This window comes from Actinia tenebrosa, unplaced genomic scaffold (genome assembly GCF_029948245.1).
Source record: "Actinia tenebrosa isolate PJP-AT-01 unplaced genomic scaffold, QUT_ActTen_1.0 PGA_scaffold3__52_contigs__length_22856419, whole genome shotgun sequence".
NCBI lineage: Eukaryota > Metazoa > Cnidaria > Anthozoa > Actiniaria > Actiniidae > Actinia > Actinia tenebrosa.
Window position 1 is genome coordinate 17,339,959 of NW_028292580.1, and position 15,717 is coordinate 17,355,675.

The 15,717-nt window shown below is 35.5% G+C and overlaps 2 protein-coding genes across 3 annotated transcripts in view; one reads left to right on the forward strand and one right to left on the reverse strand.

Moving 5' to 3' along the window:
• Positions 1 to 10,942, reverse strand: LOC116301086 (uncharacterized). Of its 2 annotated transcripts, none has more exons than XM_031710086.2 (4): positions 10,646 to 10,942; positions 4,756 to 4,924; positions 3,746 to 3,904; positions 1 to 3,058 (listed from the first exon to the last, which is right to left on the reverse strand). In XM_031710086.2, exons 1-4 carry the CDS (start codon positions 10,859 to 10,861, stop codon positions 2,682 to 2,684), a joined length of 921 nt encoding a protein of 306 aa, XP_031565946.1. In that variant the 5' UTR covers positions 10,862 to 10,942; the 3' UTR covers positions 1 to 2,681. The 2 variants fall into 2 exon arrangements, with proteins under 2 accessions (XP_031565946.1, XP_031565947.1); XM_031710087.2 differs by lacking the exon at positions 10,646 to 10,942 and adding an exon at positions 6,693 to 6,825.
• The window catches only part of LOC116301084 (dnaJ homolog subfamily C member 2), a 22,967-nt gene continuing 18,188 nt past the window's right edge, over positions 10,939 to 15,717 (forward strand). Inside the window, exons 1-6 of the mRNA XM_031710084.2 lie at positions 10,939 to 11,164; positions 11,464 to 11,654; positions 12,572 to 12,647; positions 13,772 to 14,024; positions 14,546 to 14,626; positions 15,429 to 15,494. Of these exons, the coding sequence (XP_031565944.1) occupies positions 11,104 to 11,164; positions 11,464 to 11,654; positions 12,572 to 12,647; positions 13,772 to 14,024; positions 14,546 to 14,626; positions 15,429 to 15,494 (728 nt within the window). The 5' untranslated portion in view covers positions 10,939 to 11,103. The remainder of the gene's footprint in view (positions 11,165 to 11,463; positions 11,655 to 12,571; positions 12,648 to 13,771; positions 14,025 to 14,545; positions 14,627 to 15,428; positions 15,495 to 15,717) is intronic.

Below are 15,717 nucleotides of genomic sequence, written 5' to 3' on the forward strand. Positions count from 1 at the left end.
TTTAACTAATAGGAATAGTATTTATTTCTTCTACAAAATAAGAGGATTTGAAATTATCTCCTTCCATTCAAACTATCAATCAATAACGAAATTTAGGTAAAATCGTTATTTGAAACATTTTCTCTACGAGATAAATTTACCGTTAAAATACATTTAAGTCCGAATTGGCGCACGGCCGAGTGAGTTACATAAAAACGATGCATCCAGGGCCAAGTCCAAAAGAAATAATTTGTTGTCAATGCAAATTCTACGTTTATTCCGACTTTCTTTCTTAAATTCTGAAACACAACATTTTTGCGGCATCAAATTATAAAGTACTCTAAATTTGGCCCTGGATGCCTCGTTTTCACCCGGCCATCCCCCATTTTGGATTTAGGTGTAAACAGGGTTCGTGCCCAGGTAGCCACTTAAAATTCAAGGACTATTCAAGGAGTATACAAGGACCTAAAAATGAATTTTCAAGGAGTATGTTCAGCTAACTATGCCAACGTTTTACACGTTGGTTGCACATGGCCGACTTTCAGATTTTCCAATCTTTCTGACTAGATCTATTTCAGAACCATGCAAGTAATGATCAAAGCAAAAGTCCAAGGAGTTTTCAAGGAGTTTCGCTAAAATCATAAAATTCAAGAGCTTTTCAAGTGCCCTTGAAAACGTGAATTAAATTCAAGGAGTTTTCAAGGAGTTTAAGGAGTAGCACGAACCCTGTGTATAGTCTTTGATAAGGAAGATGGTACAACAGGTTGAGAAGAAAACAGTGCATTGTGAGGCTGATTTAGGGGACATAAGTTTCCAAGGTGCCAAAAAATAAGACAGACTTCACTTTGCTACATTCTTATTAAGTTCTCGGGCATCTTGTTTAGATTTTAAGTTTAGGATGCAAAGAAATTACTATCGCGATAAAGTGATGTCTAGCAACAGCGTTGCGACAAAAGTTGCAAGAGTGTCTACACGGTACAATCATTGCCAAAAGGAGAAACGAGTTTTACTTTTCGCAATGATTGCTGCAACTTGTCTCGCTACATTTTTTTTAGAATGAGCTGTAGGTTACACGCTACAATGCTCCATACAACTTGTGGCGCAACGCTCTTGCAACACAAGTTGCAGAAAAAATTGCTCCGTGTAATCGCGCCTTAAAGCCTGGTTCTCAACAGCTACGCAAGCATAAGCACGAGCCAATGCGAGAAAAGAAAATATTCCGTTCTGTTGCACCGCTTCTTTTCATAGTGACTAAGTGGAACATGGACCTGCGTCTAGTTGCAACGGCTTGCGTCGCAGCTACGGAGAACAAGGCTTAATGTAATGATACGGTTGGGTATATCTTTTCCACCTTGTTTCCTTGATACATGCCCTCGTGGTCAGAGTACATGTTATATAAACTATAATATAGTATAGATATAAATATAGTTTGCTTTACACGTATCCCTCCTTTTGGATAAATGCATATTATTTTTATTCCATAATACATGTATACTTTACCGATAGCCATTCCCGAATATCAAGGAATGGAATGGAATTTTCATTGGCATCTGATGCCTCTAGTCAAATTTCTATTTACTGTCTACCCTAGAGGAATTGCCCTATAGACCCCTTGCAGGAAGTCAGAATGAAGCTCAATTTGGAGGACATTACAATAGGTTCCAATTCTCGGGAGATTGAAATTCTTTTGTTTTGTCCTCCACATTGAGCTCCTTTGACGTCACATGCAAGAGGTCTATGTAATCACTACGTCATGGTTTCTTTACGTAGACAAAATATTAAAAATAGACCTCTTGCATGTGACGTCAAAGGAGCTCAATGTGGAGGACAAAACAAAAGAATTTCAATCTCCTGAGAACCTGTTTTTATGTCCTCCAAATTGAGCTGTATTCCGGCTACATCTTTCTGGGTTCGGGATATTTATCTTAGGCCCCGTCCACACAAACCCGGAAATTTTTGTATCCGGAAATTTTTCCTTGCGGATACGCGTTGCGTCCACATGTGCCCGGAAATTTGCGTATCCGTATCCGGAAATTTTCGAAAACGGTCTCCAGAGTGGAAATTTTCGAATACGCTCCGAATACGACGGACACGTGTGGACGGTCGTATCCGCAAATTTTCGAATACGCTGACGTAAATACGATTTTGCGCATGCTCGATAAGTAAAACTATCCGTCAAAGGGACTAGGCACAAGCGTGCATCAGGGCGGATCAAGAAATTTCCGGATACGTATGGACGGGGCCTTACTTTTCACCATCTCAAAAGCGAATTTTATTATATTTTTGTTTACGTTGATGCTATTTCGTCCCCTCTGGGGACCATGATCCTTAGCGTCAAAAAACAATTGATTGTTTCTAAATAGAGGTTGGTTGCTTAGTAGGTGACCGTTTAATAGAGGTTGGTCGCTTAGTAGGTGACCGTATAATAGAGGTTAATCGCTTAGTTGGTGGTCGTTTAATAGAGGTTTACGGCGTTGAAAACCAGGTTAATTAATCAACATAAAGTAATGCAAAGAAATAGTATATGCATGACTAAAAAAAGAGTGCAAAAAAAAAAAAACAAATGAAAGAAGAAGAAAAATAATCAAACGAACAAAAAAGGATACCGAATAAAAGACAAGTATTTATCTGCGGCTAGTCATACCAGCCCAGACACGAACTATTTACAACTGAGACTGAAGTGAGTACTGAAGAAAATGATGTTAGCCCGTTTGGCTAGTAATGCTGGCTGGTTTTTCGCGGGATTCTTCCATGAAGTAATAAACTAGCAAGATGATGGTGATAAGGGCTAAAACTACAAGAACTGCTTTCCACTCCCATGATGCTCCAGTTTTGGTTGATCCACTCATCTTAGTTGTCGTGGTGGGACTTGATGACTTTTTTACCGTGGTTTCCTTTAGTGGTTTTTTGTCAGACTCAAACACTCGTTTTCTTGTCTCCATGTGAGATTCAGACACCATAGTCTCTCTCTTTATTACCTTTTTTGGCGTGCTCTCTCTTGGAGGGAGAGGTCGCTCTTTGGTTGGATGCGAAAGCTGTGGTGGCGGCAGCTCGGGAGAAGCATCAACTTTAACATCATCTAAACAACGTTAAAGTTAAACAGAAGTCTAATGAAGCATCAACTTTATCATCATCTAAACAACGTTAAAGTTAGACAGAATTCTAATGAGGTTAATTGTAGGTCAACTCAATATTACTGTTTGTGGTGCTTAAAATCTTATTAGTTCTTGCAATGTTGTATATGGCATTGAAAAACAAAACATTGCTCAAACTAAACTGCAATATTGTGACTGCAAAATGTGATTCCAATGCCTGTAACTATGCAAACAATATTGCAGCAATTGACACCTTTCACGACACTTTACTATTATGTAGCACGCATTATTAACATGTAATTGTTTTCTTAAAAATACATGCAATATTAATAATAATAATAATAATAATAATAATAACAATTTGTAAAGCACTTATCCAGGGCAATTGACACAACACTTTTCTATTGTGTATGCATAGTTGCAATATGTTTCTGTTGTCTCATATTTCAATGCCTGTGATGATACATGCACTTTACTATTATTACATGCATGCAATATTGCAAAAAATGAGAATGCATTGCTTTTGCAACTGCAAGCTGATCGACAACAGGCACAACAGGATAATTGGACAAAACACTACCATTAACCAAATAAATCTTTAATGTAGTTTTTTTAATACATTTTGTGTCGAGCAGCATGAAGCAATGGAAACAGTGGTAAATAGTTCATACCTTGTATGTTAACCACATGTTTGTCTTCTTTTTCTTTCTTAACTTCAAATGTTCTATTGGGCACCTCGTCCTCATTATCAGAATATTCCCAGGCTTTTGGTGTTTTATCTACTGGCTGAACACTGGCTGGATTTTTCATTTCATCTTGGAGGAGTTTGACTGGAAAATTAGAAGATTTCACTCCATTAGTTAACAATTATCTATTGTTTGCAGACACTATTATGCTCTCCAGGGTAAGCAACAGGGAATTCAGCAATCTGAAAACATCTCTGGGTAATTGAGCAACCTAGCCTCCTCCGCAGGCTACCCCACGCATTCTCTGTTGGGACCCCTCTGTTAAATTTTATAGCAGAGAAGAACTAGGAACAAGAGGGAAGGAGGAGTGGGGACAAGGGAGACTTTCTCCCTCCCCTCCCCCTTTCCCCTTCATCTTTTTTGTCCTTGCCACAGGAAGTCCAAGGAGCAAAAAAGAGGCAAAGAGATGTCTGTGGAGAAGGCTATGAACAACCATTAATAAGCAATTATTGGATGAGGTTCAGTAGCATAAAACAAATTACTAGGACTAAAACTGTGTTTTCTGCCAAAGCCAAGGGCTAACATTGGTGGTTAGAACAGCAGTATTCTTCATTTGACAATTAATCTGAATAATTATATAGATACTGTTTAGAATATTTTGGCCAATCAGAGCCAAGCTAGTGAGTAAAAAAGTACAAGTTGGCTTTTGTGGAAGGAAAAGATGGGAATATACAATGAATGTACAATGGACAATCAAATAGTCCCCTTCACAGTTCCCTGCACCATCTTGAAAGATAGCCGTGCCTTTGCATAGAAGCGAGACGAATGGTGAGCTTGCAATGATAGAGACATGTGAATAATAAGAAAATTGTCCAAGGGTGTAAAAAAAGCTCTCTATCATTGCAAGCTTTGACCGTTCCTTTCGCTTCGATGCAAAGGCACTGCTACCTTTCAAGATGGCACAGGGAACTGTGAAAGGGACTTTTCAAACTCACTTAATTTTTTTTGGTACAGAGGCCTTGTTGTTTCAGTAATGGGTCCAACAACTTGACCATAGCTTCTTAGCTGCCTTGCAAGATCTCCATCTGATAGAGAGTTTACATCATATGGCAGCCCCTTCACTGGTTTCCTAATTAAGATTTTCTGAGGTTTCTGTGGTGGCTTCTGTATTACAAGGATAAAGTCAAATAAATTATGATTGCTTAAGCAATGATTATATAATCCAGCTGATCTGAAATAGTGACAAAGAAATGCCGCCACGGCAAATCTGAGGTGTCATGAAGCCTGCAAATATTGACCAGTGAAAACAAAAAAGAAAAATTCACAGATTATCGTGTCAAGAGTTATCAAGCAAAAACCAAAAGAAAGAAAGAACAAGAAAGGAAGGAAGAAAGAAACAATGTAGGAAAGGGAAGAAAGAAAGGAGGGAAGGAAGAAAGAAAGGAAGGAAGGAAGGAAAAGAGAGAATAAAAAAGAAGAAGAAAAAAAGAAAAAAAAAGAAAAAAAAATAAAGAAGAAAGAAAGAAAGAAGAGAAGAAGAAAGAAAGAACAGCAAGGAAAGAAAGAGAGAGTGGAAGGAAGCAAGCAAGCAAGCCAGCCAGCCAGCCAGCCAGCCAGCCAGCCAGCCAGCCAGCCAGCAAGCAAGCAAGAAAGAAAGAAAAGAACATGTCAAGAAAGAGACAGAGACAGAGAGAGAGAGAGAGAAAAGAAATTAAAGAAACATAGAAAAAAAAGAAGCAACTCAAAATGAAAACATATTTAACAACTGCGAAAATTAGTTTTAGAAATAACTAGAAGTATTTAGCACATTTTATAAAAATAAAATAATTCAATGAGAATAAAATAAAAATGAACATTAATTTAACATCAACATCTGTTTAAGTTTTTACTGGTGGTCATATAGTAATCATAATGAAAATGCTACTAAATCACAAGCTTAAGTTAAAACATTTTTCTACATCCTACAGTGTATTCTACTTGAACAATGATTTTTCTATAGATTTTAATACATATCAGATGTCAACTTCAAGAAAACTAATGAGTTAAAAGTTGCTTTCTTATCAAATTTGCAATATTTACTTCAAACCTTATCTAATTAATTATTTAATACATGCCTCATTTTCTTATTATGCTATGTGAGGCATTATTTTTACTCTTTAACACAAAGATTTTTATTTCATTTGAAACTAATTCTTAGTTCGGCTAGACTCAAAAGAAATTCTCAAAATGAATGTAATTTAAGATCAATTTGTCTGTGAAAATTTTGGAATTGAAAATAGTCTCTGTTTAAAAGCAAAATTGAAGTGTGGCGAGTGAAAATTCAGATCTTTAGTACAAGTTAAATACATGATTTTTTTTTTCAATGAAAATAGGCCAGGAAAAAGCAGTTTGTTAACAATTACACCATGCAATTTCTAGTGCAAATGCAACTTGGAACAACGAGTGAACACAAACAATGTACAGTATAGAGACAGTAAAAATTAATCATGATACAAAGATAATCTTAGTCTAGATCTAAAAAACGAATTTTTTTAAATGGGTATTTTTAAAATGCATATAAAATTTTTGAGCTAGACTCAAATTAAAAAAATATAAAAATGTGAAGTATTTATATAACTAGTGAAATACATTGTTGGTGTACAAGATATGGAAATTGAAAGGCCATTAAAGTCTGCCCTCACGTACAAAACCATAATTCTTGTTTTCAGTCTATATTATTGTTGTTCTTAATTCAGAGAAACAGTTTCTTGTTGTAAAAATATTGTAATTTTTCTGCATGCATGTTACTTGTGTCAAGAGAATACATGTAAATGATTCCCCAACCTTAAGTCGCTCAGTGGTATTCGTAAGTTAATATATAAACAAGAAACATGGTAGAGCATATTATTTATAAATTCTGCATAGCTCATATACCAAAAAACTCAAACCAAACCTTAAGATATTCAAAAATTGCTCTCAATACTGTCTTTCTCTTGGATACTTTCTTTTTTTCTTTTTTCTCCTCGGAGCTTGAGTCCATTAGTCCTATTCTAGTGGAGTGTTGATTGGAGATGGGAACGAAATATAATGAATTGTACACTAGACACTAACATAAGGCTTAACCTAGAGGTTGATAATTATTCATTCATTCATACTGTGGTTTTAAATAGGCTTAAAAAGGGTGGTATTTAATGCATGACTATAAAAGCTGCAAATATCATCGAGATAACATATTATAATAAAACCATGAATTCTTGTAAAGGTTAATTTGTTTTTTATAAGACAAAAGTCAAAAAGGAACAAATAAAATGAATAAAAATGATAATAAAAGGAGAACAAAAATCAGCTTTTAAGAACACAGTTAAATAAAACATTTTACTTAATAAATTAAATAAATTATATTAACTTTACATCATTTATTTAATTCATTTGCTTTTTGTTTTTTGTTTTTGTTTTACTTTTGGTTTACTACTGTATATTTGTGACTAACAGCTCTGATTCTAAATCAGTAGTGCATTTTAATTTTCAAATTTTGTACAAAAAAATACAAAAAAAAATTTTGAACCATTGTCTTTTACGACATAGCCATGATATAACGCATGTTCTGATTGGTTAATTAGTATGTGCGAGCATGTATCCAGAAACGAATGGCACACGCTGACATGATTGAGCAGCACGCACTATGCAATTAAGAATTTCGTTAGAACAAGATTTAGATTTTTTGATCAAGAAACATTTTTTATAGTTTTGCTATGTTATATAAAGCAATGATCAATGCTAGTTGTGTGTATATCCAGTTCTGAATGCACTTGGACGGTTGCTTAAGCACTCAAGAAGCTAGAGATGCTACGCCTCGTGTAACTCTAACACTCCTTTCTTGCTTAGTATCCTCCCGCATGCATCCAGAACTGGATATAAGCGACACTAAGCTGCCATTGACTATTCCTTAATCTTAAACAATGAAATCCTTATTTTCTTAATTTTTTGTTTTCGGCAAAATGTTTTGGGACTTTTATCAGATGAGAATCAGATATCTATGCCTTTAATTTTGAACAACGAAATCCTAGTAAATTGTTTTAATTTTCTACTGAAGGCAAACCAATTAACTTCTTAATATTTTTCTAATTTTTTAAATTTTCTTTGAACTTTTATCGTGAGAATCAGATACATGTATTTATGCCTCTAATTAATCTTGCGCTATTTGTATACATGTTCCACCAATTTAAAGTTGATTAAATATTTAAGATAAGAACATTTTTTCTCACATAGAGCTATCCTAATGTTTTTTTGTTTTTTTTTATTTCTAAGATGCACTGATAAAAGACAAACGAGCAAAAGACAACAACAACAAAAAATAATAATAATATAATAAAATAAAAATCAAAAAAATCAAAAAAAAAATCCACAGACAACATATACCACTCACAAATCCAATAATAATTAAAAGAAAACTGACATACCAACATATATTAATTTAATTACTGTGGTAAGTCACCGATATGAATCTATTCATTATTTATTTTCTCTAATCACAGATATTGCATGATACAACACCATACATGTATTTGATTTATCATACTTTGTACATTGTTAAATCTGTGACTTCATTAAACAAAACAATGAAACCACTTTATCCATGCTCTATTCAGTAATAAAGCACGCAGGAAGTTATGTAAGCAAGAAAGTAGCGCTGAACTTCTTGAGTGCTTACGGCCCTTCTTAAGTGCTTTATTACTGAACCGAAGACAGAAAAAGCTGTTTTATTCATTTTATCATATATTCACTGATTTTATTTCGGTATTGAATTTATTTGCGCAAAACGAAAGACAGTTGCAGGATCTAGCAGCACTTCATGCACACGGATGGCATCAGCACTCCATTCACTAAAAAAACAGCGTCAGTTTCAACCAATCAGCGTGGGCGTACGATCCTATCTATTTAATAAAGCATTACACATTTCATTTTAAGTGCTTTTAAAGGCTTTCAATAGCAAGCACACCATAAATATCTAGTATAATGATACACTAACAAATCCTTTGACAATAACTTCAAGATTACCACCCTTTGTATCTTAGGTGCCAGTATTGGGCTTCCTGTGGTTTTGAGTGAGTCAGTATTATAGCAGAAGTTGACATATACTGGCATTTTAAAATAAGCTGAGCTACTAAATAAAAAGTTATACTAAGAATAACAATTGCTTTCTCTGTAAGATTAGATAGCAATTAAATATATTGTTTTTTTGCTGAGAAAGGAATGGTATGCTGTTCAATGTCCCTTCTTTGTGCAAAAGTACATCATTGTTAATCCTCCTACGTAATATTATACTACAACAAATGACTATTTTTAAGATATGACAGAAAACTCTGTTTCAAGGCCTTGTGGCTTGCCTGAATTTACCCCTAATAGGACCTCAATTATGTACTGATAATATCTTCCTACTGAGGCATGACTAAGAATTTATAATTCACAACTTATATATTATTTACCAAATACATAGGATACTAGTGTCAAGAAAATAATCAATCTGTGAGCCAGTTGGAAAGTTAGTAGTATTCTTGGTTTGCCATCAATAGCAAGAGAGCACAATAACAAAAGGGATGTCCACCATGTTGGAAGATATAACAAAAGAATTCATTGAAAAATCTTTTGTCAAATTCTTCCAACATGGCAGCTATGACGTCTATTGCAAACGAAGAATAGTAAACTTATTATTATACATATTTTGCATAAATAACTGATTCATATTTGAAAGCTAGATTGTGTGCAAACACCATAGCGGATTCATATCACAGTAGTTTATATCATAAAGTAACTTACTAATAAAGCTTATATTTTATAAGTAATAAATAATACTGATGAAACAATATGGAAAAAGGTACATTTCGTACATTATGTAGTGCAAAATAATTTAGTATTTTATCAATAAATTTTCCCCTCTTAAAATAATGCGTTAATAATTCTCAAAAATTATCAAAACAAATCTGTAAATAAGCTTGAATGTTTGCACTGGTATAAAATTGCGATGAAAAAAAAAATTGATAAATACACATGTATTGAGTAGATTAATGTTCAGATCTGATAAATAATCTAAACGAAATATTAAAAAAGCTCCCTTCACAAGAAAAACGATAAAAGTTCTAGAACATCGAATCAAAATTATTAAATAAAAAATATTATTATTGACATTCAAAAGGTATTATTTGAAATGTTTGTAAATTAAGTGGCCAAGTAACACCTTTGTGTTAAATAGTGGTGATTACAGACTAAATTATCTTTTCATAATAAATATTTTCCAACGAAAATAAAGACAAAAGACTTAGATAAGTTACTTGACTTTAAGCTCATAAGAACTGAAATTAGGTTTTATAATCTTTGATTTTCTTCCGGATGATTGATCTTGAGATAAAATCATTATAAGCTTAGGTTAGAAATAAGTTTAGGTTTGTGCATGACGATTCTCTATCTTCTTACACACCTTTTCCACTGGCATATTGTACCATATATTCCCAAGCTGGATAAGCAGTTGTATGGCAATCATATGATCAACAACTTCTCTATTACAAGACGTTTTCAGTGCACAAGCATGGCTTCCGCTTTGTCAACATTACAACTTTCACCTGAGCAAACTGAAAGACAAAGGTTTCAGCAGCTACAGAAACGCCTTGCAAAGCTCCGATCCAGGAAGGTCTTGTATGATTTAACACCTCAAAATCGAGCTAAAGACCTGTTGTTTTGGTTTTTAAGAGCAAATCACGTCCTCGTGTCAGCTCGTCAGATATTCAAACTTGGGGCAACAACGCCAGTCAACAAGACCACAAAGAATAACATCCCCAAAACCTAACCACATCACGTCACTAACCACTAACCACTAAAACTCACAATTTACGTAGCTATAATCTAATTTACCTTCGGGGAAGGCTTGTCTTCTTCTTCTTCGTCGGACGAGAATCCCAATATCCCGTTAGTTTGACTTTTATTTTGCGAAGTCAAATGCTTCAAATAAAGGTCCACATAAACCTGTTTTCTCTGGTCGCCTCTTGGTAAACTCACTCCGTGGGTCTTTAGATCGGACTTGAGTTGATCCTTAGTGAGGAGACTAGGATTTTCTAAATATTTAGGCATACTTTTTCACCAAAAAAAAAGAGTTTTACTTTGAAGAACTTTCACTTTTATTTTTGTACAAGAAAAGCACGCCATAGAAAAATCCCTTTTACGCATGATCAGTACACTAAACCGCTGGACATTATACTGGCTCAAAGGAAAAGAAGGAAAAAAACTCCAGAATTTTGTCACTATTTTCTACAATTTCGCGCCAGTATTTAATATTTTTAGAGGCAATTTGGGTTATCTGGGATCTCTATAATATGCTTGAGCTACCGCCTGCGTTTGAGGATGAGACTACTACAACTTTTGCAAGAATTTCAGGTACAAAGTTTGTGAGGTTGTCACATGTTGCCTTGTCGACTGATTATAATTTTGATGTTTGATTTATCCAACAAAAATGCTACACTCTTGATGCATTGTTTTAACTTTTTATGGTATTCTAGGAATTAAAGTTTGAATGAATCTAGCTAGTTTTTATTCTTAGCTTATGTCTATGTATGTATGTATGTATGTATGTATGTATGTGTGTATGGGTGTAGCTGTCTAAAGATGAAGTGCACCTATAGCTATGATATGAAAAGCTTAATAAATTGAGAATTTTTTTCGGTTCAATTTTATAGCTCCAGTGCTGAAACCGATTGAACCAGTTGGTAGATGGTATGAAGCATACATCAATCATCGGCATCATAGTTCATTATCACATCATTCCATTGGCTCGGTGGATGATGAGGCAAGCAGCTCTGATGAAAGCATCACTTCAGATGATGAAGATGACACTTTTTTGTTAATGCTGGATCCTAAGGACTGGAAGGTACTGTATGGTAGCAGTATTAAAATTTTATCCCCTCCCCTTGGGGAAAAAAATCTTTAGCACTATGTACTTTTTGACTGAGTAGAAGGGCCATGAGGGAAAATATTTGGCTTGAGGTGATGCTGTACAAATGACCAAGCACCAAATATTTTCCCTTACGGCCCAACCTATCTCAGTCAATAAGCATTTTATCATATGACCCTAAATAAAAAAGATATTTTAAAAGTTGCAAATTATGTCAATACGGTCGAAGTTTTGGAGCAGCCGTGCTTGCTCAAAGCCATACGGCCCTGCTCACGCCATTTTCCCTAAGGTTTTTTTAAGAGCTCGCGCCCAGGCAGATATGGGTCATATGATAAGCAATCTTATTCACCCAACTGAAACAACCTCTAGGCTGCTGGAAGTTAGGACACAGAATATGTGAATATGTGATTAAGAGATAACCCCTTGAATCAATCAAAGGAGAGACCTAATAAACTTTACTCACGTGATGAGATGAGGGGCAAGAACACTAGCATACATCACAGGGGAGGGGGGGGGGGGGGATCTAGGATGTGCCCCTAGGTGAATAGGGCATCCCCATGCTGCCAGTTTAGTTCCTTGTATTTTTGATTTCTGTTTCTTGAATTTTTAGTCCAACTTCGGAGATTAAATTGCATGCTGTAAGATTAAATCTTAAAAATTAATCTAAGAACAAATTAGATAAGTCAGATCAGGCTTACTGATGCTGCTATATAAGCAAACGTAGGAAAACCTCATAATTGCTGTTCCAGCGGTGATTATCGTCTTAGAATCACTAGTCGCTCGACCAATCACAGCTCTAGAAACTCTATATTCAAGTCTAAAAATATACTGATCAATATTATATTTTCAATTTGTCATTATATTTTGATTTAATGAAATAAAATGCCTCCTAGGATCAAGATCACTACCGCGTACTTGGATTAACAAAACTGAGGTACAAGGCAACAGAAGACCAAGTTAAAAAAGCTTGTAAGTCATGATCAGCCGATATGTGCGATGTTTGTATTTGGTTGTTAGTTTTTAAAATTAGAGTAAAATTATTCAAATCCATGAAATAACCTCAACATGAACATGTACTTTTTTTTTTACAAACAAAATAGCTTATTCCATGCTTCATTAACTCCTTAGAACTTATTTCATGCTTGTGAGTATGAACAATAGGCACTAGTTAATGAGGAAATCAGATGCGTGTAGTTTTTACACGTAATATCGTGTACTCAATGTACTTGCGGCCACTACACGTGTAGGAGTGTACTACGCTAAGTGTACTACACGCGGTCGGCACGCGTGGAATGTTAACATCCCCGTAAGCTGTACTGTATATCAATTTGAAAGCATGGAAGAAAACCCTTTTTGAGTGCTTTCAGCACTTTCTACAGTAAGTGCTTTATTACCACTAGCTTAAGGCGGGGAGGGAACGGGGGGAGTGTGCCTCCCTAAAAGTGTTTTTTAAGCACCAAAATTTATTTAATTCATGTGGGATTCCTGTGAATTTGGCAGGAAAATGGTACACTGCCCCCCCCCCCCCCCCCCCAATCTGTAATCAAGTCCTTCCTACGCCCCTGTTTATTACTGAACAGAGCACTATAACAAAGCTACTTTAATTGTTTTATTGATGATATATAGAAACATGCTGTTTTTTTACAATTCTTTGTAAAGTTTGCTACACATTCACTATTGTAAAATAAGTGTTATAAATATCCCTTTCTGATTGGTTGAGAGCACGTGCCTTAATGAGAGCACACAGCACACGCGTACACTTTCAGTTGCGTCATTCCTCTCTTCTGAATAACAGTTGTAATTTGTATTTAAAGAATAAAAAACCTGATTGCTGTGCTGTGGGGAGGTATAAAGCACTTGGGGATTGGTAGAACACTCGAGAAGTGTCTAGGAGCACTCAGCTACGCATCGTGCTTCTCCTAACACTTCTCTCGTGTTCTGCCAACCCCCTCGTGCTTTATAACTGCACACAGCACGCGCGCGCATTCTATTTCGTCAATAAAGCACAGTTCTCAAACAATCAGAACTCACACACGTTCTATCTAAGCTGAATATAATAATAATTATTATAATACTCTGCTTTTTCTAAAAAGTTAAAAAGAAAGTCCTGAAGCATCATCCAGACAAGAAAAAAAGCAGAGGAGAGAAAGCAAGCAGCCTACCATCCAATAACCAAGATTATTTCTCGTGTATAACAATCGCTAACGAAGTGTTGAGTAGTGCCAATAGAAGACGAGCCTACGACAGTGTGGACCCGACGTTTGATGACGTTGTGCCTACAATAAGCTCCAACAACAAAGCTAATTTCTTTGATGTGTTTTGCCCTGTTATTGAGAGTAATGCCAGGTAATTATAATCTAAGATTTATATAATATTTGACATCATTTTTATCCACATGTTTTGAAACCGGTTTCGAATTTATCTTACTCTTCTTTGTTATTTAGTAGACATATAGCTATTGGTCCAACTGCTTTTGTATATGATACGTTATTTTTTAAAATTTTTAGCAACATCCTTCCTCTATTTTATTTCTTCCTTGTCCGTCCGTCCGTCCGTCCGTCCGTCCGTCCGTCCGTCCGTCCGTCCGTCCGTCCGTCCGTCGTCCGTTCGTTCGTTCGTGCGTTCGTGCGTTCGTGCGTTCGTGCGTGCGTTCGTGCGTTCGTGCGTTCGTGCGTTCGTGCGTTTGTGTATTAATTGTGCGTTGTGTGTTCGTCGATTCGTTCGTTCTTTTGTTTTATTGTTCTACTCATTTTACCTTCCTTCCCCCCCCCCCCCTCCCACTTCTCTCTCTCTCTCTCTCTCTTTTTCTCTCTTATTTCCTAGACTATTTAAATATCCTCACTAATTAAACCCATTTCTCTTATCAGATGGTCCAACATCGAGCCTGTACCTTTACTTGGTCATGAAAATTCTACATTTGAAGAAGTGGACAAATTTTATACTTTCTGGCAAGTTTTTGAAATCCTCTCATAAAGCATATTTAACGTCTACATACTCCTTACAAAATTCTTGACAAGTTGAAATGCTCTTTAGTTGGGACATAATGTTTTCACATTTCAGACCACATGACATGTCATTCCCTAGAGTATCGTTTCTTTGTTTAAAGGGAGGTGGGTGCATGAAAAGACGCACGGTACAACCCAAACGATGAATCTTATTTTATGTGTATGAGAATATATATGAAATATATATTTGTACTGCGGTTGTAATGTATCAAATTGAGCGGATCCTCGCAGTATGCGAAGCAGCTTATGCAGCTGCAAATTGAAAGACTCAAAGAATCTTATTTTCAAGAGAATGACACGTGGTCTGAGTTGGGAATATTACTCCCAAAGTAAAGAAGTCTTTCTGTAACCCATTTTGAACGGGGCTTGAAAACCAAATGTTCTGATTAGAATTCTTGATGACACCTTGAAATTGCAGATGTATTTGCACCCCCGCATAAAAAGCCCCGTTTACACTGGCGATTTTTGCTGCGATTTTTGTGGCAATTTTCGGAAATATGAAATCTTTTGTCTCATCCTTCAAAAGACACATTCGTCAAATCTTGGTATCCTGAAAAAAACTTTACAATTAAATTCTTTACCATTATTTATTATGGACAAAATCGCAAAAAAATCGGAAAAAAAAAAAAAAAAAAAAAAAAAAAAAAAATCGCAAAAAAATCGCTAGTGTAAACGGGGCTTAAAAGAACACACTCGAGATACTCATGTCTAGCTGAGTGTACATCTTGTGCTGTTTTATTTACAGGTATAATTTTGATTCTTGGAGAGAGTTTTCGTACCTTGACGAAGAAGAAAAAGAGAAAGGCGAAAAGTATGTTATTCCCATTCTCATTATCCCACGATCCAGACAACGAAATGTAGTTCTAGAGTCCTGGGTTTTTCACTTCTGTCAATTTAATTTTTACGATCTGTGTTAATTTGTTTTTGATTGATGGAAGCCAAAAAATCAGGCCCCTTACTTACGCTCCGAAAGCATCGAGTTCACACTAGCGTGTTCATATGATTTTCGCCTGTCCACACTAAAACAATCAAGG